Genomic DNA, 21,716 nt, shown 5'->3' with positions numbered 1-21,716 from the left:
TTCCACTGCGTTGGTTCTGATTAAAAGCGTCGGTTTAATTCCACTTGTTATTTTGAAGAACTTGGGTGGCTTTAACAGCGCTTTAAAAAAAAATTTATATTATTTTTCATCTTCTAATTACTGTATCAAGGCTTGAAAAATTACATATTTGCTACAGTCCATGTTTCAGATGAAGGCTCAATGCCAGTTTGCTCTCAGGGATTAAAGATAAAGCAAAGATGAAAAAGTAAGTGCAGTCCTGTGTGTTTGATACAGAAGCCAACTGTACTGTTTCAAGGCATGTTTTAGACAAAGCCATGTGAACTGATTTGGAAAGGAAAAGTCATCTCGCATTCTGGGAGAATTCAGTGCTAACTGCAGCCATGATCACTCTGTCTCTCTTAATGGAACTTTATCAGAAAAACAAAAACATCCTTAATATTCCTAGCACAAACCAGGCATGGATCCAAAAATATTTTACCTCTGAGTAACTGGGGAAATGAGCTTTTCCACCATGCATTCTACTGCAGTGACTCACCAAGCAGCTCTGCCCCCAGCGTAAGGCATCCTTGCAGAGTGATCCATCAGGAGCAATGCTCAGCCAAGCATATGGCATCACAGTCACAGGCTGCAAGCAAACTGAAGATTTATTTCACTATGGGTATGAAATGCCTATTTCATTACGTCCACTATGCAGATGTGCTGTGTATATAATCTAAGGAAATTTGATAATAAAGCATGGTGAATGATGGTTTTCTTTAAAGTTCTACCAGTATTGCATCAAATATCTCATTCAAAACAAAGCCCAGTTCATGTCAGTTTATGGTGGTTCCTCCCAAATGGCCAGGGGATCCCTTCTGTAAGGTACACACATGATAAATTCCTATAATTCCATAATATACTACTGTATTAAGGAAGCGATGCTGATTTAACAAATCCTATGGCAACACACACCATTAAGATCCAAAGGAACAGCTTGATGATAGAGCAGAGACAAGAGGAGACCTGCCTTCCTTGCTCCCCTTTGTTTCTCCCCAGGAGTCAACGTATCTCCTCAGCCCAGCCCAACAGCCCCTCTGCCTCTTCTCTGGGCAGATTCAACTCACTGAACCAGCAGTATCCAACACAATGAGAAAAAAATGAGTAGTCATCTATTTCCAGTTTAGGAGTTGCATTGTCCTGGCAAAGGGTCTGTGGAGCATGACAGCTGGCACAAGGAAGGGGACTGGACTGCAGGTGAGAAATGCAGGTAGCAGAAAACAGGAGTGTGGTAAGCAGGTATGACCTCAGCTGTATCACTGAGCTGCTGCCCCCGTTCCCTGCCCAGATCCAGCAGCAGTGGCAGCATGGAGCAGGTCTTGCTCTCAGTGGTAAGCACAGGGCAGACCCAGATGTGCCGAGACCTCACATGCAGGGAAGTAAGACTCAGCTCCCAGTCTGCTTTGTAAGGATTCAGGAGCCTGACACAACTTCTGAATCACTGCCAATTATTCCTGTGTCATTTTTGAAGTGTTAACAAGCAGCTCCTGGAGACAAGTTGTTCTGATAATAAGACAGATACCTTGTTGTTGTTCAGCTAGAGGAGAAGGCATTTGCTTCTCAGTAGATATTACATGAAGTCCTTGACGATTCCTGCTTACCAGCCACCACCCTGAGACCTCATCCAAACCACAGAGAAGTCAGTGTTAAGACCTTCCAACTCCAGTCACATTGGGACCTTTGGGTTTTTGTCAAAATAAACGCGAATGTAATGCAGGTCTTTACACGCCACATATCCTTTATAAAAGAAAGTCATGGGCATACCTGTTTACTTGATGGTGTATAATTTTGCAATGAATTAAAATGCCAATCTAAATTTCAAGGATTAGGCTGAAGTTATGAACAGAAGATATGCAGACTGGGTGCAGGAAGTACCATGTCACTCACTGTTTTTTGGGAAAACAAGACAATGGAAAATGTCCCTCATCTCACATTTCCACAAGCATTTTTAAATGAATGAGCAAGATCTTTCACATCATGGTTAATTACAGAGATGGAAATGTGTCTTTCATTGTAGCAGAGCAAGAGAAGCAAGATAAGAAACTAGAATTACAATACAATAGAGCTAATTTCGGAATTCAGCTGTAACTATGGTAACCTTCATTCACAGTATTTAACTGAGACTATAGAAAAACAGTGCACTTAGCAAGCCTGAATAAATAAGTTACTACATCATTGGCTTACAAAGATTTCAAACACATGAGCTTTCACAAAAATTAAACTTTGTAAGAAGTTTGTATTTGCAGAAAGCATTTGACATTACCTCTCCATTGCCTGTTTATATTGACTACAGGGATCTGTCTTTGTGGAGTGGCCAAGCATTAAGGGAGATACATTTCAGGAGGACAGGCAAAAAAAAAAAAAAGTGAAATCCAAAATTAAGTATTAACGTAAATTCTAATACAGTGTCCTGTAACTGTGCAGTTACTGTTAAAATCTGGCACTGTCAGCAACAGCATTTTAGTTTGCCTTGATTGTCTAAAATCAAAAGGTGACACGGCTAAGTTCTTCTCTCACTGAAACGTATGTTTTCCCCTCCCACTTTCGTTGGCGTTGGCAGGTTCAGCTTGCTGCATTGTCACAGTCTCTAGTTGCTTCCCATACTTAAGCTTAAATAAAGCAGTAGTGTGGTATTAACAGAAAACAAAACAAAACAGAAGCAATAGATCAATATAGTGACATTTCCTCTCTGCATCCAGCTCCTCTGATGTTCCTGACTGCCACGGAGGCGCTTCACAGCTGCTCCCTGGTATGTGGCCACAAACAAGCCTGTTGTTCATCTCTGCATCATACAGCATTTTTCTCTATTCCTCTGGTACAGAACCTGGCTGTAGCTGACAGAAGATAAAGCAAAAGCATTAAAAATAATAATTTTCAAACATCAAAACCAAATCTTTCTTCTTCGTAAACGTGTTTGATTTGAGACAGCTAGTGAACAAGTTTTTATTGAACACTGTTTATTGATGTCCAAAAGAAGCCAAAGAATCCTCCAGATGCTGTATTTACTTCAACATTCGTTATATCAATGCTTCATGTGGAGCAACTGCAGCAGAAGTATATTTGACACACTAAACCATAGCCACACAAGCTTGGTTAGTGGTGCTTGTATGCAACAAACAAGAAATTTCTAGTTCACAGGGATGGGCAGATTTCTGGCAGGACTCATCACTGCATCTTTAATGGGGTCAGAGACGTGGCTTCCCAACATTACACTACTACACCTGATGACTTGGCCTTGGTAGCAAGATCAAACAGGCTTGAGCACAGTCACAGAACACAAGGTAAAGGTGGCAAGGCACCTGGCAGAATTATGATTGCTGCAGGTGTGCTAAAATCATGAAAACACGAGGGTCTGGCACTGTGAGTACTGTAAAGATGGCCTTAAGGAATGACCCTGGAAAATGGTGCAGTGTGAGAAGAGATTCAATCACACCGTAGTCCCATTTCCTTAAGTCAAGTTTGCCTTGTTTCATGTACAAAATCCTTGTTCACAAGCATTACGGGTTATAAGCATGCAGGGAGGCGCTCAAGACCCAGTTTGTCTATTGTCATAGGTCATCCTTATTTGGATATTAACCAGCCTTTTTTTTTTCTTTTTTTCCAGAAAGATCTGGCAGCAAAACAACATTTTTAAACTTTTCTGACATGGTTGGAATGTTTGGGTGTGAGCCTTGCTGCAGTATGTGTTACAGCCTGAATGCTGTGTAGCAAGCCCAGTGCCTTTGAGGACAAGCTGGGCACAGGGAGTGCACTTCTCGTGCTCATGTGAGCCCTGATATGTCACCATCTGGAAACAGTTCAGAGTTGTCGACAACGCAGATTTGCTAATCAAAACTCCATGGCTGAAGGACACATATACTGACCTTTACTACAGTCCTGGGAATGTTGCAGCAGCCTGAAATGACTTTGTAGAGCCGCTCCCACTGCTTGAGTTGGAAAAGATTCTTTGGCAGTACTGGTGGGGATACTATGCCTCTGAACAAAGCACCTTTTTAATATTGACTTTTCAGAGAGAGGGGAGGAATTATCTCTGATTCAACAGGGCTTTCAAATATTCTTTCCAGGTTACTACAGTGCTTTCATTCAGTTATGCAGACTTCAAATTAAAAGTTAATGAAAACTAACACACTTTTAATTTCTCCTGAGGTGCATTTGCTCTCCTATTCAAACAGCCGAGAAGGGGAAGTCAGAAAAAAATTCCTACTTGTTTGACAAAGGGTTCAGGGACTCTGAGAACTGCCTGTCAGCACATTCCTGTATCAACACCGTTGCTGTAATTTTGAATCAGTTGTGCTTATTTTTCAAGTGTGTTTTATAGCCACCTCCCACATGGCAACATGTGAGCAAGTAAAGTATCATTAACTCTGATGGGCATCCTTTGTCTTCCCAGGAAATGACTAAATGGTATCCTCAAAAAGCTGACCACTGAAGAGCAGTAGAAATTACAGACTCATGTTTGGCACACAGTGTCATATTCGCAGCTGTACTGACTGCCTGCCAGGAGCTGTCTGCCTACAGGACATGCTGTCTTCCAGTTGCTCGACCCAAGATAGTTCAAGAGGATAAGAGCAGTGTTACAGAACTGAACAGACTTTCTCTTTGCAGATTTCTCTTGCTTGGTTTTACTGCTGTCCTCTGGGGGATAGAGAGCTTGTTGCCAGTCTCCAGATGATGGCAGATTTAAGAAGTGGTTTCTAGATTAACTTAAGGCACTGCTTTTCGACTCAGGGTAAGGCATCCCATCATTATTAACATATGAGAAAAAAGCCCCACCTGTGACTCATATATTTTACCCATTGACACATGCAAATACAAATCAGAACAACTTGAATACAGGAAAATCACTGGGATTTCTTTTTTTTTTTTGCTGGTGGTTTTAAACCCTTACAGCTTCATAGACCCTATTCTTCCTTAATCCAGCTCTTCTTTTAGCCTTTCCTATTTGATCCTAGCAATCACTCTGAATCATGATGTTGGTACTGAGTATAGTGTAATAGACTCATGTGTACAATTCCTTTATTTAAAAAGTTCTTGTTTTCCTGAACACAGCAAAAAGCAGGCAGGCAAACAGTAAGAGCCCGCCTGTGCTCACATTCAAGCCCTTTCCAGGAAGTTCTTTGCCCCAGTGTTCTCCTTCCTTTCAGTGTCATGTCCCTGACCTCAGTTCACTGTGCCTTTGCATTTCTATCCTTTTTAAAATTCTTTTCCTTTCTTACATGCTCACACATGACTTCACAACTTCTAGCTTAGCCACTTTTTGTCTGTATCATTTACCAGTACACTGCATAGCGAGCCTGTCTGAGAACATGCTGTTACCTAATTTTCTGATACTGGTGCAATATTTTGGGAGGTGGATTGTACTATTTTGGTTTTTAGTAATCAGAGTAATTTCACTGCTTTCTCATGCCGAACAAATTTATTTTATTTTTTTCTCATCCCATAACTTTTCCTTTCTATTTTCAACAAGACTTGATGCAATCACAAGTTGATTACATTGTGCTTCATGAAAACGGAAGTAAATTGGAACTGCACACGTGGAATTTTGCAAATGGCCAAAGTGATGTTGGGATAGCTGCACGGGCTGATGGAGAGAACAAAAATCACTCCCAGGGTGTGGCTCTGTACTCCCTCCTGCTCCCCGGCCCCGCTGCAATGCCCCTCCCTGCTGCCAGAGACTGCTGTCTGCCCTGCTCTGTGTAGTGAGCCGTCGGTGGAGTCGCGTTCTGAACTGCTGTGAAACGATCCAAAATTAAAAGTGCTTTTGGGAGCACTTTAAAGTACGGCTGGACACGCTCTTGTATGAGTGGTGACTCGGAGTGCCTGGGAGGGGACATGAAAGATGAAGCAAGAAAGAGCTTTCTATAAATGAGGTTACAGCTGGATGGCTTAAACTAGACAGAGAATGAGACTCCACAGTTATTTGTTCTTGCGCCTCTAACCTGCATGGCATCGGTATGACTGAGCCAGATTACACAAGAGCACAGTGACACATCACAACCTGGTCGTCCACTGGGTTGAGCAAAGCACTCTGTGCACTTCAACCATGAATCTTACATTTTCCTTTGGGAACAAAAAGTAAAGGACATTAATTGCTGTGAGCATTGAAAACAAATGAGCATGGAGACTGTGCCTATGATGACAATATTTTTGAATGCATTTGTTTCCTGAGGATTGGAAGTAAATATTTTTTTTTTTGTCTCATGTGTGACTGCAGGATTATGTCAACAACACATTTAAAAGAAACAGGAATATTGTGTGCTACAGGAGTTTGCTAAGGTAACTGAAATAGTGACTGAAATAAATCAGTTCTTGATAACCCAAAATGTAATTTAAAACATAAATGCCTTTTTGAGCTCATCTGTTCTAAGCTGGATAGAGCCCAGCATGTTTCAGTTTTTAAATAACTCATTCCCATGACCTTTGCAATTCACTACCTTATACAACAGTGCAAAAACGAGCTTCATACACATGACTCAGGCTGCCTTAGGGTTGCTGAAATTTAAGAAGGCAGCCTACGTAACATGATCACAAGCAAAAGGAAAATAAAAGACAGCTTATGTAACATCCAGCCAAATTGGACAAACCTCTGCAGTTACACAAGGCTGCAGGCTGCAGAGATGTATCCGAAGTTTAAAGAAATTTTACAGAAACAACCTGATGTGGCTGGCATTTAGCCCTGGTGTTTAGCCCTAGTGTTTAGTGTCAACACTAGTAAAATAAATAATCCTTCCTCTTAAAATACTGCTCTAAAACACTTAGCTTGCAATCTGGATATGCTCCAGGACATTTGAAACACATGAAGTAAAATGATCATGGAGAAGGAGCAAGGTGCCTGGACGTACAAGCCCAAAATGATCCACAGGAAACATGTGACGTGAGCTCCTGACAAGCAGCAAGGTGGCAGTCATCTTGTTCTTACTAAATGTCTTCCCAATGCTCCTAGATCTTTATGGAGGTTCCTCCCAGGCACAGCCCATCTGTAAGGAAACCTGTGATCTTGCACCACCTCCCCAGCCTGTGCCACAGGAATATCATTGAGCTGTGCAACTGAATATGCAGATTATTCAGACTTGCAAGCCAGATCCAGCCCTGGGCTGGAATCCAGATCCAAGGAAAGCACCCAGGTGCCAATGCAGGGCAAAATTAGAGTGGGGATCCCTAAATGACCTTATAAAAAACTCCCGAGGACAAGAAGAGCACCCCAATATCAGGCCTGCTGGAAATAGTCACAGTCAGGCCTTCTCTTTTGGTTAAAAGCCTGATACAGGAGCACAGCTTTGTTCTGCTGAGATGGAGAGGATTTCTCAGAGGGAGTTGGCTGCCTCCAGTTCCTGGACACAATAAACAAAGCTCTGGCTTTCCTTGTAAGACACAGTGTTGCTCTTTCTGCTGGTCTCTATCTTTCTGTAATAGCCTAGTGGCTAAAGCTTGTAACTGTAAAACACTGATAGAATTGTCACCTTCATTCCACACAGCCTGTTTTTCCAGACAAGTCCTGTTACTGTCTGGCTGTAGGTCAGCTGAGGTGAGGGCAATCCCTTAGCTTGCAGTGAAGACTGGTCCCTGACTCACCCAGGAGTCCACCACTCCTTGGCTCAGAGGCAGCAGCTGGGATTCTGTAACCTTCTGCCTAGGCACTTGCCTGGAAAAACAGAGTAATTTACTGGATCCAACCATAAGGCTCCATATCTTTTTCAATTATTATATTGGTTACATATTTCTTGGACTATATTCTCAGTTATTTGTGGCTAGACTTGAGCTAACTCCTTTCCAAGCCATCAGGAAATTATTTTCCTTTTGAGAAGCACACTGTTTAGGGGTGGGCAGACAAACCAGACCAAAGGTAAGAGGACAGAACAAATACATTTTTGATTTGTTGTTTAAAAATATAAATTAAACACATAGTGTAAAGCAAATAGTAAATATTTATGTAGATGGGGTCACTTGAGATCATGTCTATTTATCAACCAAAGAAAACAGTAACCTAACTTATCTTTCTTCCACTAAAAAAACCTAAATGCTTATGTTTTTTCATCAAATACAAATTTTGAACCCCAAAAGATACAGCTCAGTCTTATTTTTCCAGCATTTAGGCAAGGCTGATCTTCAGAAAGATAAATAAGAGTGGCAAAGAGGTCACTTTTGTCTCGTATTCTTTCTAAACTTCCTTGTTTCAAGTGGAAATGAGACCTGATCTAACCCTGGGCTACAAGACATCTAAGAGATTGGTTCAGTCTACTCTTGGTTCTAAATTGAAATTTCTAATTTTATCTTCCATAACTACTTTCCACTCCAAAGTATACCCTCATGCTAAGAAGGTAACACTGGTACTTCTAGTAATTGGCACTTGTTGCTCTTCCTCATTGCTGGAAAAGTATTAGTCTTTAACATCCACATTTGCCTAGAAAGATCTCAACTCAAATGAGCCAGCTGTGTCTAAAGACCATCTTTCAACTCCAGTGACCTCAAGTAAAGACAAAAGGCTGTATTCAATTACCAGTCTCTAAATCATCTTTGATTTCAGAAGTATCATACCTGATAAAATGAACCCAGGATATCATTGTTTCAGCAGTGTTAGGTAAGTCATATTTTGGCTGTTGAAAAGTGTAGGCTATTCTCTGTATGAAAAAAAATGCTGGCAGATTCCCCTCCGAGTTTTAATCTCTGCTAGTTCCCCTGGAGTCTATTGAATCTTTTGCATGGCATCCATTATAACTGCAAATGTAGTTACTTATTTAAATGACTGTAACAAAGACATTTGAAAAATGCGCATCATGAACTACGGCTGGAAAAGGGATCAGACCCTTCAGAGACAAGATAATTCCCAGATTCAACCTCCTGATATCCCAAAACTGCTTCATCATAACACAGACACTGATAATGTCATAAGTGTAATTCTTGAGGCTGGCCAAAAAATTATTTTCCAAGAACATTTTTTGACAGAATTTCCTTTACTTCACCAAGTTGTCAGAATGCTGTATTCCCCAAACTGGATACAGACCCTGAAAGATGAACCCAAGTGAAGGGTGCAAACTAGTGCACAACTACTACCAAATGCAAAAAATGCATTTAGTTCTCTGCTAATGACATGGGGATCAACATATAGTATGGAGCAAAGAAGTCCTGAGGGGCAAGAGTCAACAGATACAAGCTGAACAAGGAAAATTCTGATTAACTACAAGTTAAAAATCTTCACAATGAAAGTGGTGAACCACTGGAACTGGGGCCCAGGCAGATTGGAGCACCTCAGTCCTCAGAGACGTCGAAAACAGGACTGGCCAACTCCCTGAACAACCTGACCTAGCTTTGAAGGTGTCCTTGCTCTGAGCAGGTCCTGTTTGACCTCAACTATTCTATGATTCTGGGAAGCTGGATTTGAATGGTTGAATGACTCAGAATCATTGCTTCATTTCAGAAAGCAACTGAGAGTGAAGGGACAAAGGGCCTCCGGGGGAGATAAAATAAATTACACTATCCCTGAGTCTCACAGTGATAGCGAAATACCCACTGAAAGCAATAGACTATGATTCCCCACTGGACTTGCCTTTAGAAAGGGCAGTGGGAGACATCAATCATGTACCACTGGTTTACTCTAAAGTTGATACTCTTAAGAGATGTTTTTTAAAAACCACCTTTTGCAGGGCTCAATGTAAAATTTCAGAAACATTCACCGTACTTGGGAATCCAGCTGTGTTGAGGGAGGATGAATGTCCCACCTGCAGCAAACACTCCCTGAGAGGGCAGCAGAACACTTGAATGTACAACCAAACCTTCCCTTTGAAGCAAACTGAAGACCACAGGCTACCGCTGTTTGCAGGTACTCCAGCTGCTCTGAACTCTACTGACACATTTATATTTGCCACATAATGCCTCCACCAAAAATAAATTACTGCTCTGTGCAACTGCAGACTTGGATTGGTGTCAGTGCTTCTGTAATGCTCTCAGGAAAGGAAAGAAGATAGTTTAGTCTTGTCCTATTCTTCCTGTTTATCCAGTACATTGTATGTTTTTCTCCCTTATTTCCCCCCTTTCTAGGCTTTTCTTTTTTATGCTTTCAAAACTTGTATGACCCCTCTGTCTTTTTGTCCTGCTCTAGGTTGGTATAGCAGCATGCCAGGTGGAAGTGTTTGATCTGTGCACTCAGCTTCAAGGCAGGTTTTAGGAGCAACTGCTCTTTTCAACAAGCATTTCTGGAAAAAACAGCATTTCTGAAACATTGTGTGCAAAGATATCATAAGAATGTTAAGGAGTCAGTGGACATAAAAACAAGTAAAGTGTTACCCTATGCTTCTGAGCTAGCTTTCAGTAAAATGAATCAATAAAATTGAATAAATATAAATAAAATATTCATATGTTAGGCACAAGAACATATTTAAACTAGAAAGTTATTAGAAACACTTGATTTCAAATGAAAATGGGGTTTGATGCTCTGTAATGGAGTTTCTCTGGAAATGTGTGTTAGGGTAACTACTGCAGCACCTTAGCTGCAGTGATAATGCATAGCTGCCTATTGGTCCTGCAGTGCAGAATTACCCACTGCCAGCAACAGGCACAGTGGACAAGAACTGATGTCTTTTGTCACACTCAGCTGATTATCCTTTCGTCCAGGGAAACAGGGAGACTTTGCATATCGCAAAGCAGTTACAAGTGATTGCTTCTCCATCAGTCTCTGATGTAAAATGTGGAACAACAGGTTTTTATTCATTAAAATAATTTTTATTCTTTAGAATCAGCAAAAATGGACTGTTCCTCAAAGTGCACAAAAAGGTTTTGGCAGAGGCAAGATGAAGAGAAGGAAAACTTAATTTTCCAGTTAGATTGCAACATCCAGCTTCTGGAAGACCAGCAAACTCGCATCAGCTTGAGGAGCAAAATATCAGCCAAGTTTTAGTATTTTGTCTTTCATTTGTAGGATTTATATGTGGTTGCTAAGGCCAAATTCTCTTCTCATTCAGTATTTTAAAATTCAGATTTTGTCTATTGTTCAGAGATAAGTGGTATCAACAGGATACTGTGGGAGAAGGAGCCACAACTTCCAACACAAGCTCTAAGAGTAGCTCTTCTCCTGGCCTCATCAGGAAATCAGGAAGAAAAAAGGATAAATAAATAAATAAATAAGCAGAGACCTATAACTACACTTCCGATTTCACAGCAAATTATGGAGAATCAAACTAATGGGCACAAGTTTTCTGGAGACCAAAAGTACTAAATGCTAACTATTTTGAGATTTTTTTTTTTTCTCAGTAGACAACTCTAGAGACCAACAGTTTCTGCAGAATTCATACATGAATCCATTCTACAAACTCTGTACTTACTGTACTTATAGTCAGGAATACGAGGTGATGGGTGGCGACTTCATCCCAATCCATTTCTGTATACCTACCTACTCATATAACTATTACTCAAATTCACCCAGGCAGAGGTCTGTCTTCCCACAGCCTTCTACCCTCTGACAGGGTAAGATGATGCCTTAACTGTGCCACTGGACGTAATCTATAAGAACATTTCTAAACCTGGGGGCTTTACAGTCACTCTTGCTGCAAGTAGAAAATTATGTAAATGGTTGTTGTTTCAGGGTATTCTGCCAATCTATTTCTAACCATGTGCTGCCATTAGAAAGGAATGCAAATTATTCATCTTCCATGCCTGTTTAATGAAGTCTTTAATGTACAATGGTGTCTGTCAAATGCCTTTTTCTGGTTTTAATTCTAAAATAAACCTCAAAGAGAAGATGAGGGAGTACAATTCTTGATAAACAAATGTCCCAAAAGTCACCCAGAACATCAATGAACTAACATTATAATACTCTGCATTTCCAACTACTGCTGGGGAAGACTTGCATTTTTAAGGATGGCATCATTTTATCTTTCTAGCTGGTTTTCACGCAGAAGGTCACCGGGCAGTACTTTCCACACTCTTACATCTCAAGTACAGCTCACTAAGCGCAGATTTTCTTTTGTTTCCAAAACCTCTGGTTTTGGTATACAGCTATACACACCCTACCAACTGGGTAAAACGCAAGTATAGTCAAAATCCATGTTTTGTTAGAGCTCCTAAGGGAACGCTAATTGCAACACCCTGAGGCTCGCTGAACATCTGCTGCCAACACCACACAGCAAAGTGGGCATCCCGGCCATCCTGAAAATAGAAAGGCATGAGAGCACAGGTATCTATCAACAGAGAAAGACATCATTGACTATTGAATTTATATACTTTCCATATTCAGAAATTTACAGGAAGAATAAGGCTGGATCAGAGTATCTCAGAAGCACGTGCAAAATTTAGCATTGCCCTAGATATGTCAGTGAGGACAGGACCGTAACTAACAGCGGGGAGAGAAAGGGAGTAGGCGAGGCTGCTGCTCCTGCCGCACTGGTGGGAATGATAGGGGCTGCTCTTCTGGGGAAGGGCTTTGTAACCAATGCCCTCAAACCATTTCTTGCTGGCAGCAGCAGCAGCCAGGGTGGCTTTGTCAGGGCAGAGGTCCCTGGATGTTGGCACTCCATGGCAGCTTTTTCTGGAGGGATTCTGGTGAAGACGAAACACCACAGGGTAAATGAAAAAAAAAAAAAAAAAAAAAAAAACAAAACAAAACAAAGACCCAACAAACAGAAAAAGCACATGTTGCACTACAGACTTCAGTCGACTCTTGAGGAGTTAACCTGTTTTGTTACTGTTCACGTCGTGAATATTTCAAGTGGAAAAAACAACCCAGCCCACATTTCCCACTCTTTAAGATTAATTCAAAGTAAATGTCAATACGCCTTACAGACGATTTTTAGACATTTTCCCATATTCAGTCTCCCTGACAGAAGCTGAGTGACTCTATCTCCTGACCAGCGCGGGGGGCTTTCTCGGGGCAGAGAGTTCCCCGGTTTAGGGGACAGGCTTCACAGTGGTCTCTTGCGGAGTTAACGTGCTTTGCGACTGTTAAAAGGAGCTTCACGAAGATTTCAAGGGGGAACCCCCTCACACATTTCCCCCCGGGAAAACGAGCGCCCCGCCGGGCTCGCCCTGCCCGCGCGCTCGGCGGGGTGGGGCTCAGGGGTGCGGCGGATGTGCCGCCGGCCGCCGCGTTCGCGCCTTCCCGCCCCTGCGCGGTGCGCGCGCACGCAGCGCCCCCCGCGCCTCTCGCCCCCACGCGCGCTCCCGCAGCCTCCGCGTCACGTGACCGCCTTGCCCTTCTCGGCAGCCAATGGGCGGCGCGCCGCGCGCCGCAGGGCTCTTTATAAGGCGCGGCGCAGCAGTCGCGGGCGTGAGGCGGTGGCTGCTGGGGGTCGGAGAGGGGGTGGCGGCGCGTGCGGGGTGTCGCGGGCCTTCCACCCGCCTCTCTCCCTGTGCCGCCTGGTCCTTCCACCCGCCTCCTTGTGCTGCCTGGGAAGGGGCCAGGTCTGTGCCCGGGACGGGCGGAGGGAGGAGGAGGTGGTCGTCGTGCCGGAGGCGGGCGGGCGGCTGGCTGGGGAGGGGCGGCCATGTCGCGACCGCGCAGCGCCTGAGCGGGCAGCGCTGTCCCCGCGGCGGCGCCGGGCGGGCCCGGCTCCTCGCCCTGCCGGAAGGGACAGCGGGGCCGGCGGGACTCGGTGCGGGCGCTCGCTGCGGAGCTGGCTCGGTCCCATCGCCGAGCGGGCGGCGGCGCCGGGCGCCCGCAGAAGGGCTGTGTGCGTGTCTCCTCCTGTCTGCCGTCCTGCCTCCGTGCCGGAGCTCTCCGCCTTCTCTAACAAACTCTCTGCCTTGCTTCTCCCCCCGCCCCCCGGGCTTCTGCTTTGTGGATGTTGGCGGCTTCATGTTGTGACAGGAGAATGTGTGTGTGTCCTGGGCCCAGGCGGATCGGTATGTATGTCCCTGCGTGGAACGACGGGCTCGGGGGTCAGATGGGATCCGGGGAAGGGGCTACCGGGCTGGGCTGTGTCCGAGGGCTGAGGCGTGGGGGGAGGATTAGCGGTGCTGCTTGCGTTCAGTGCTTCTTGTTCCTCCTCCCCACCTCCATCCTCTACAACAGGCTCGTTCAGGTCTGTAAGGTGTAGGAAGGGCACCCAGGGGAAGTGCTATTAGCTGAAGCCATAGGTGTCTTTGGCACAGTGTTATGGAGGAACCTGTGTGTGCTGTGTCAATTGACCTTACTAGTACAGCTAGAACATCCCTTTATTAAACGAAGGGATATTTTTCTGTTTTCTTTAGTGTAGTAGTATAAAAGCCATACATTGACCGCCTGACTCATTATTGGCTGTATTATGTTTGCAGCTTGAAAAGTAACATTTGTACCCTGTTCAGAGCTTGGAGAGATGTTTACACTGCATCAGTTCTAATCTCTTGACAAATCTTCATTGAACTGTAAAATTTCTACTTCACCTCTTTTTCTTCTCTGCCATCTTTTGATCAATCATAATGAACTTGGGATCTTAAAGTAATTATTTAAAGACTAGATGGTGTGTCTGGTTATATTTGGGACATCTGTGTTGTGGGGATAAATGGGAGAGACTTAGAATTTCAGTTCAGGGTGGGAAACTTGAAATTTTGCATTTGCTTCATCAACTTCATAGGATTTATTAAATCTAGTATGTGAAACAGACTGATCTCTTAAGCTAATGTAGATCTAGTGTAAATGATACAGACCATGGATTATTTGAGGCCAGCTTTCTACTACTTCCTCTTGGATTTCATGTAATATTTAATAAACTAATGATTAAAAATCAGCAAAATATCCTCCAGTGGTGATGCAGAGCCATTACAACAGTGGTATATTGGTATTTTTGCTTCATCATGGACCAACAACAAAACTGTCAGAACAGTTGTGGCACCACTGAGGGTCAGCACTGAACACAAATGCTGAGCAGTCAGGAGAACCTGACTCAGTTAGACTCTAATGGGAGACCAGTGCTGAATCCAAGGTGCTGCTGTAGGCCAGGCACATCCATAGAACCTTGAGGTTACCATTCTGTAAGCAAAATTGTTGCTTTTAAATGTCACCTGAAGAAATATACATAACTGTTACCAAAATAGATCCTTTATAATTAGAAGGCAGTGAATATTTGGAGTTGCAGTCTACTGCTGTCATGCTGTGTGCATGTGAAACTTGGACTGGAGAAAAAGACTTTGAAAAGCAAATGGGTAACAGAAATTTAGTATTCATCTGGAAGTTTGAGCCAGTATGCTGCTTCTGAGGATCTGGACTACAACCAGAGCTCTTCTTGTAGCTGCATAACAGAAAACTGACCAGTTCAGTCTTCACAGCTGTCAGTGGGAGACATGGAGAGGTCAATGGACAAGATTTTTTGTCAATCTAAGTCAAGAGTGACAGTCACTCATTAAGACTGGGAAGCCGGTGGAGTAATAGCAACATGAATTCTATTTTGCTTTTGGCAGTTATGTATCTTGCAACAGAGAAATGGACTCCACTCCAGGTTACATAAGGAGAAAAGCAAGCTTGGAGGGAAGAATGTGACTTGCTTGCCTCTCTTGAAACAGAGTGAATGGGGTGAAGTTTCATATATTTCTAGACACTTCTCAGCTGGTCTGAGTGATCAGAATCCTATGGCCGAAGCTACGGAAAGCTCAGGGAATAGAGTGATTACACAATGCAATCCTGTCTGTATTGCACGATCCTTTAGATTGAGTATTGGGGCTTGCTGCATATTTTATAGCAGTGTCTCATCTGAAATACTGTAGTGCTTGGCTAAAAAAAATCAATTTACTGACTGAAGCATCTTGCATAACACAGCAATATTCATTTTTTTCAGTAAAACAAATCTGAGATAGAATGGTGCTCATAGATTAGTACTTATGACTGCAGTAAGCCTTCTAATGGTCTTTTCTGAGAAGAAGCTTTTATGATGGAACTTGATCATAAAAGTTAGAGAAAATTGAATTTTCCTTAACTGCATGTACTTCGCACGAGGCACAGTTCAATTCCATTTCCATTCTGGAATTGTTTCCTCAAGTATGACACTGTAGAAGACTTCCTGATAATGAAGCGTAGTGAATAAGACTTTTGAGAGATACTCACACTAATGTTGTGATTTGGTATGTAAATGGGAAAAAGGAAGCGTATATTAGAATGATCTTTCTTCAGGGGAATGAAAAATAAGGAAACATTTTAGATGTGGCAAGTAGTATAATTTTTTTTTGATATTGAACTTAATAGTTTATCTTAATACTGAACTAGCATTAGTCTATTGAGCAGGGTTTTATTCTAGTCATGGAAGCAAACACAGTTTGGATGTAGTTCTTCAATTGAATAGCTTCCTAAAGTGTTTTATAGTTCTAAAACTTACTGGAGTAGATGAGCTGTTAGTAAGATGTGGTTACAAAAAGAATATCTGCTCTTTATGACTACTGCTTGCTTCTGTCATCTAAACCATCTTCATTTTAAACCCAGTTGTATGTCATCCTTAAGTTGTTCTTGAGTCTTACTGTTAGATGCTTTCTCTTCTTTAGCCTTATAGAAAGACAGAGTTTTCCTCCCTGTGTGCCCTGACATCTGGCTCTGACATCTGTGAAATCACCAGGAAAGCAAATACCTATGAAAGCCCTGTAGAAGGTGACAGTACTGTAGAGTGCTCCATGATAACTGTTGTCCTAAGTTCTTTGAAGCTTTCTTGTCTGTCTGGCTGATGTTTTTACTTCCTGCCTGCTATCTGAGTGGGTATAAGAGCTAAAATATCTATTCTGAACTGAAGTGTGGTATAGCTTTTTTGTTACAGCCCAATGTAGTGTCTATAAACAAACACCTCTTAATGCCTTTCTTTGTCAAGTCCTCTGAAGCTATGAAGTCGATATAAGGAACTTGGTTAGGGGCTGTAAACATCTTAACACAGACCTTGGGGGGCGGGGTAAGAATCTGTTGGCTGTCCCCATAAGCACAGTTGTTCTCTTGTCTTTCAGCAATTCCAGTCCGAAGCTCCAGGCTACCATTGTTGTCTGATGCCATGCCAGCACCAGCTCATCTGTTCCCATTGATTCGTAACTGTGAGATTAGCAGAATAGGCAGCACTGCGTGTTACTGCCACCATAGACATCTGTGTTGTTTGTCATCTCATTTTGCTCACAGTCACTTCAGATATGCACCGCAGAAGAAATTTGCAGCACTTTATAGGCCAAAGGAGAACTTTAATCACTTCATTCACACAAGGGATCATGCTTCTGCGTCACAGAGGTTTTACCTCACTCCTCCACAGGTCAACAGCATCCTGAAGGCAAATGAGTACAGTTTCAAAGTCCCAGAATTTGATGGTAAAAATGTAAGTTCTGTTCTTGGATTTGATAGCAACCAATTGCCTGCTAATGCTCCGATAGAGGACCGGAGGAGCGCTGCCACGTGTTTACAGACAAGAGGGATGCTTCTGGGTGTGTTTGATGGCCACGCAGGCTGTGCTTGTGCTCAAGCTGTAAGTGAAAGACTGTTTTACTACATTGCTGTCTCTTTGTTACCTCATGAGACTTTACTTGAAATAGAAAATGCTGTGGAAAGTGGCAGAGCTCTGTTGCCCATTTTACAGTGGCACAAGCATCCCAATGATTATTTTAGCAAAGAAGCTTCCAAGCTTTATTTCAACAGTCTAAGAACTTACTGGCAGGAGCTGATTGATCTCAACAGTGGAGAGACTACTGATGTGAGAGAAGCTTTAATTAATGCTTTTAAGAGGCTTGATAATGATATTTCTTTGGAAGCTCAAGTAGGAGATCCAAATTCTTTTCTCAACTATCTAGTACTGCGAGTGGCATTTTCTGGTGCAACTGCCTGTGTAGCTCATGTAGATGGTGTTGACTTGCACATTGCAAACACAGGTGACAGTAGAGCAATGCTTGGGGTTCAGGAAGAAGATGGATCTTGGTCTGCAGTTACTTTGTCCTATGACCACAATGCACAAAATGAACATGAAGTGGAACGTGTGAAAACGGAGCATCCAAAATCTGAAGAGAAAACTCTTGTGAAACAAGATCGTCTCTTGGGTCTCCTGATGCCTTTCAGAGCTTTTGGTGATGTGAAGTTTAAATGGAGTATCGAACTGCAGAAGAGAGTAATAGAATCGGGCCCAGATCAGCTGAATGACAATGAATATACAAAGTTCATTCCCCCAAACTATCACACTCCCCCATACCTCACAGCTGAACCAGAAGTCATATATCACAAATTGCGGCCACAGGATAAGTTCCTGGTTTTGGCTACAGATGGACTGTGGGAGACAATGCACAGGCAAGATGTGGCTAGAATTGTAGGAGAGTACCTCACTGGTGTTCACCACCAACAGCCAATAGCTGTTGGTGGGTATAAGGTAACTTTGGGACAGATGCATGGTCTCTTAACAGAAAGGAGAGCAAGAATCTCTTCAGTATTTGAAGATCAGAATGCAGCGACTCACCTGATCCGACATGCAGTGGGTAACAATGAGTTTGGAACCGTGGATCATGAGCGACTGTCCAAGATGCTTAGTCTTCCAGAAGAGCTGGCTCGAATGTATAGGGATGACATTACAATTATTGTGGTGCAGTTCAATTCACATGTTATAGGTGCATGTCAAAATGAGGAACTGTGAATTTAATGTAATGAACTAATTACGAAAGTTGTAACAATGGCCAGTATGAGCAGCAAATTAAAAACATCCACCCAACAATAAAACCCCAAAAAAGCCTTTGGCAAACAAATTGTTTGTTTGCTAGATTCAGCATATCCATTGTTCCTGCCTTTCCCCAGAGCTCTAAATACATGGGAAGTGCTATTGACCTAATAAAAAACTTGAAGAGGATGTCACAGTTTGGGAAAAGAGGCTTTTATAACAGCTTTGCACTGTTGATTTCATGAATGCTGCTAGAACAATGTCTTGAATTTGGTAGATTTGGGTGAGGGAGGGAAGTAGGATGAAGAATTAACTATCAAAGATCTGGCTAGAAACAAAGCCTGTTTATAAAATATCTGCAAATATCTATAAGAAGAGATGAGTAAAAATGTTGCTGAATTTTTTTATGGGGCTAATTCTTGCTATGGTTATGTGTGAATGTATTGTCTATTGTTTCTTCAAAAGCCACTTTAACCAAGTAAGTCTTCAGTGTAACAAAGTTGTCTCACTTTCATATGGACAATGTCATTCACATAAGGATGTTTGTCTAAGTGTTAATTTTCAGTGCAGGTCTAAGCCATAATCAGTACCTGAGATTGTTACAGCTTAATCATAATCTTATGCACGGTAACTTCTAAATTTCTTGTGCATTAATACTTGGCTGTGGGTTTCTGATCAACCCGTAGGGCAATAATACATTACAACATGCAGCAAGATACCAGATAACTTTGTGGAGGACTTCAACTTGCACTCTTTCAGACTTTTCAGAAAGTCAGTGCTGTTGTTTAAGGCTATGTTTGCTTTCCTAGAGGTTATGTCCTTCGTGGACTCCACCACTGTCTGGTGTTGCTTGTCTAGTAAATAAGTTTTTACCTGAAAAGATCGGGAAATCATTGCTAACCTCTTTGTGGCTTTGTAATTTGCACTCATTTTCATTTTGGCTATTTCAAATGGTCACATCGGAAGTCCCTCACTTTGGGTTAAAAACTACAAATTACAAAAAATTGAAGTACGGCTTGTAAATAGCATTTTAATTGGGAAACTAACTGGCATGCATGTGTATGTTCAGTGGCTATTTCTAGCAACTTCTTTTAGTTGTGTGTTTCTGGACAGCTGCTTTATGCATGTTCTCACAGTCCAGAATGCTATCACACAGCAATCTCTGAAATGGGTCTCTTTGTCTTGTAATGGTTTAATTTGAACTTAAAAAGATTGGCTATACTTGTGTGCTGAAGTTGTTGGGCTTATAATTATAGAAAGTAGGGACTGACAGCTAATTGGTCATCATTGTATCTAATTTAGGCATGTTGATTTATTTTAACCTGGCGTTAGATTAAAAACTCAAATGCTGACTGAAATACTTGATGACTGAGAGAACACATGCAGTTTGATTCCTGTGTTGCAGAGAACAATGATAGGTCAGCTTATTTCATTTTACCAAGGTGTTTCAGTTAAAATACCTCCCTAGCCTTCATCATAGCTGGTTTAATCAACACTTTTCTGAATTAACCAAAATATGCTAGGTTTCTAAAGTGGCATTTTCACTACATATAAATCTTGCCAATTAATGCTGCTGTTCCATAGGATACACTTGTTTTGAACAACGAACTTGTCCTATAGTGAACATTGGCTCCTCAAACTCACAAATGCTATGTGTACTCAGTGGCCTGCAGCTTTAGTATGGCTGTTTCTTTACCTGACCTAAGTATCAGCATCAGTATTGCTGCAAGGTTAACGATATCTAAGTTCACATTCAAGATATGCACAACCCTTCTTTATTTGAAGGGAAAAGGGGAACTCTAAAATGCTTAGACAATTACTGGCTGTTGACATTGCTTCTGTATCTTGTGTTTTGGTGACTGTGTCATTAACTAGGTCAATAGATTTTGTTCTAGCATTCAAATGCAGTATGTAATCTCAGCTGTTGCAGTATTTAACTTTCTTACTTTTTTTACTGTTAAAGCTCTATTACATGTATTGATGTACTTACCCTATGATTGTTAGTATGGGTTTGGTACAAGTCATAGCTGAAACAAATGCACATTGGTCCCATGGATACAACTTTTATTGAAGAAACGCTGCTTTTTGTAGTAAAGATGCAAATATATATATATATATATAGGGTCAGACAAAAGAATATTTATGTATTGCTTGGAGACTTGCTCAGTATGTATGCAGTGAACAGAAGCAGCATAACTGCCTGCTGAACAGGTGGTCTGAACAAACATCTTTTAACAGATTCCAATAAAATGATCAATTATGCAAAAATCCACGTGTGTTGAATTGATGTAGAATGTGATTTCTATTCTGCTAGGACCGAGCTTATGAACTGCTTATATTTCAAGACTTTGTTCCTTTGTGTTGTCCCTGTTATGAATAGAGCAGATGGCCAAACAAAGTGAAGTATAAATAGAAACAGACTGAGAGTTGAACGTCTGAGCTCTTAAATGCCACTGTGAGGCTTGAACACCTACATCAGGCATGCTGGTGCTGCCTCCCCCAGGCAGCAGAACTCAAATCCTTCCATCAGTATCGCTGCATGTCTCAGTTCCCAGCACCTCAGGAATACCTTTGGGTCCAGTGCTGCTGAAGAAGCAGCATAACTTGAGATCATAGAGCTGTGTACTGTACTGTGTATAGAGCAATACAGCATTTCATAAACAATCTAAAACACGTGTTTGGATTAAATTGGCATAAGAATGAACTGATCATGAACTAAATGGAAACAGCTCTTCTGTCACAGGCTGTGGACATGTTGTCTGCATTGTCTACCAGAATTGTTGCATTGCAGAAAGTACAGTTATTGTGTATGTAAGGGGGATGCTGTGATTACTTTTCCAGATAAGGATTTCACAGCTGCAGATACATGGCTCAACTGAAGAGGGTGGCTGAATCTTGATAGTCAACATGAGACCTCAAATTCACCTTAATCTTTAAAACTGTTCTTGATGAATATCAACAGAATTGTTTAACAGTGATATTAGGTAAGAGAGGAATGGGAGATCTCCTGTTAGTCTGCGCTTTCAACTTAAGACTCCGTAAATCTTCCCTTGTGTTCAAAGTGGTATGTGCATTGTATTTTCTTTGGACAGTATTTTACAACTATTGCTGTGATAACTTCTGTATTCTCAGTTTGCTGTAGAA

At 42.0% G+C, this 21,716-nt stretch overlaps 2 protein-coding genes across 4 annotated transcripts in view; both read left to right on the top strand.

The window, feature by feature from the left end:
* TMEM67 (transmembrane protein 67) overlaps nt 1-4,142 on the top strand; it is a 47,532-nt gene extending 43,390 nt beyond the window's left edge. The window contains exon 28 of the mRNA XM_064648867.1: nt 3,623-4,142. Coding sequence (XP_064504937.1) covers nt 3,623-3,652 — 30 coding nt within the window. The 3' untranslated portion in view covers nt 3,653-4,142. The remainder of the gene's footprint in view (nt 1-3,622) is intronic.
* A 9,128-nt stretch (nt 4,143-13,270) lies between these two features.
* Nucleotides 13,271-20,840, top strand: PDP1 (pyruvate dehydrogenase phosphatase catalytic subunit 1). 3 transcript variants are annotated; one of them, XM_064648823.1, is made up of 3 exons: nt 13,271-13,407; nt 13,814-13,848; nt 16,900-20,840. In XM_064648823.1, exons 2-3 carry the CDS (start codon nt 13,818-13,820, stop codon nt 18,549-18,551), a joined length of 1,683 nt encoding a protein of 560 aa, XP_064504893.1. In that variant the 5' UTR covers nt 13,271-13,407; nt 13,814-13,817; the 3' UTR covers nt 18,552-20,840. The 3 variants fall into 3 exon arrangements, with proteins under 3 accessions (XP_064504893.1, XP_064504907.1, XP_064504898.1); XM_064648837.1 differs by lacking the exon at nt 13,814-13,848 and having other exon boundaries at nt 13,286-13,407; XM_064648828.1 differs by lacking the exon at nt 13,271-13,407 and having other exon boundaries at nt 13,491-13,848.
* The last annotated feature ends 876 nt before the right edge of the window (nt 20,841-21,716 follow it).

The sequence above is a fragment of the Pseudopipra pipra genome, chromosome 1 (genome assembly GCF_036250125.1).
Source record: "Pseudopipra pipra isolate bDixPip1 chromosome 1, bDixPip1.hap1, whole genome shotgun sequence".
Taxonomy (NCBI): domain Eukaryota; kingdom Metazoa; phylum Chordata; class Aves; order Passeriformes; family Pipridae; genus Pseudopipra; species Pseudopipra pipra.
This window is presented reverse-complemented; position numbering and strand designations above follow the sequence as displayed.

Excerpts from the sequence above, each read along its gene's own strand:
- PDP1 (XM_064648828.1), top strand. The coding sequence starts at position 13,788 with ATGTTGGCGGCTTCATGTTGTGACAGGAGAATGTGTGTGTGTCCTGGG. Across the intron at positions 13,849-16,899 it reads TCCTGGGCCCAGGCGGATCG|CAATTCCAGTCCGAAGCTCC; the intron begins GTATGTATGTCC and ends CTTGTCTTTCAG.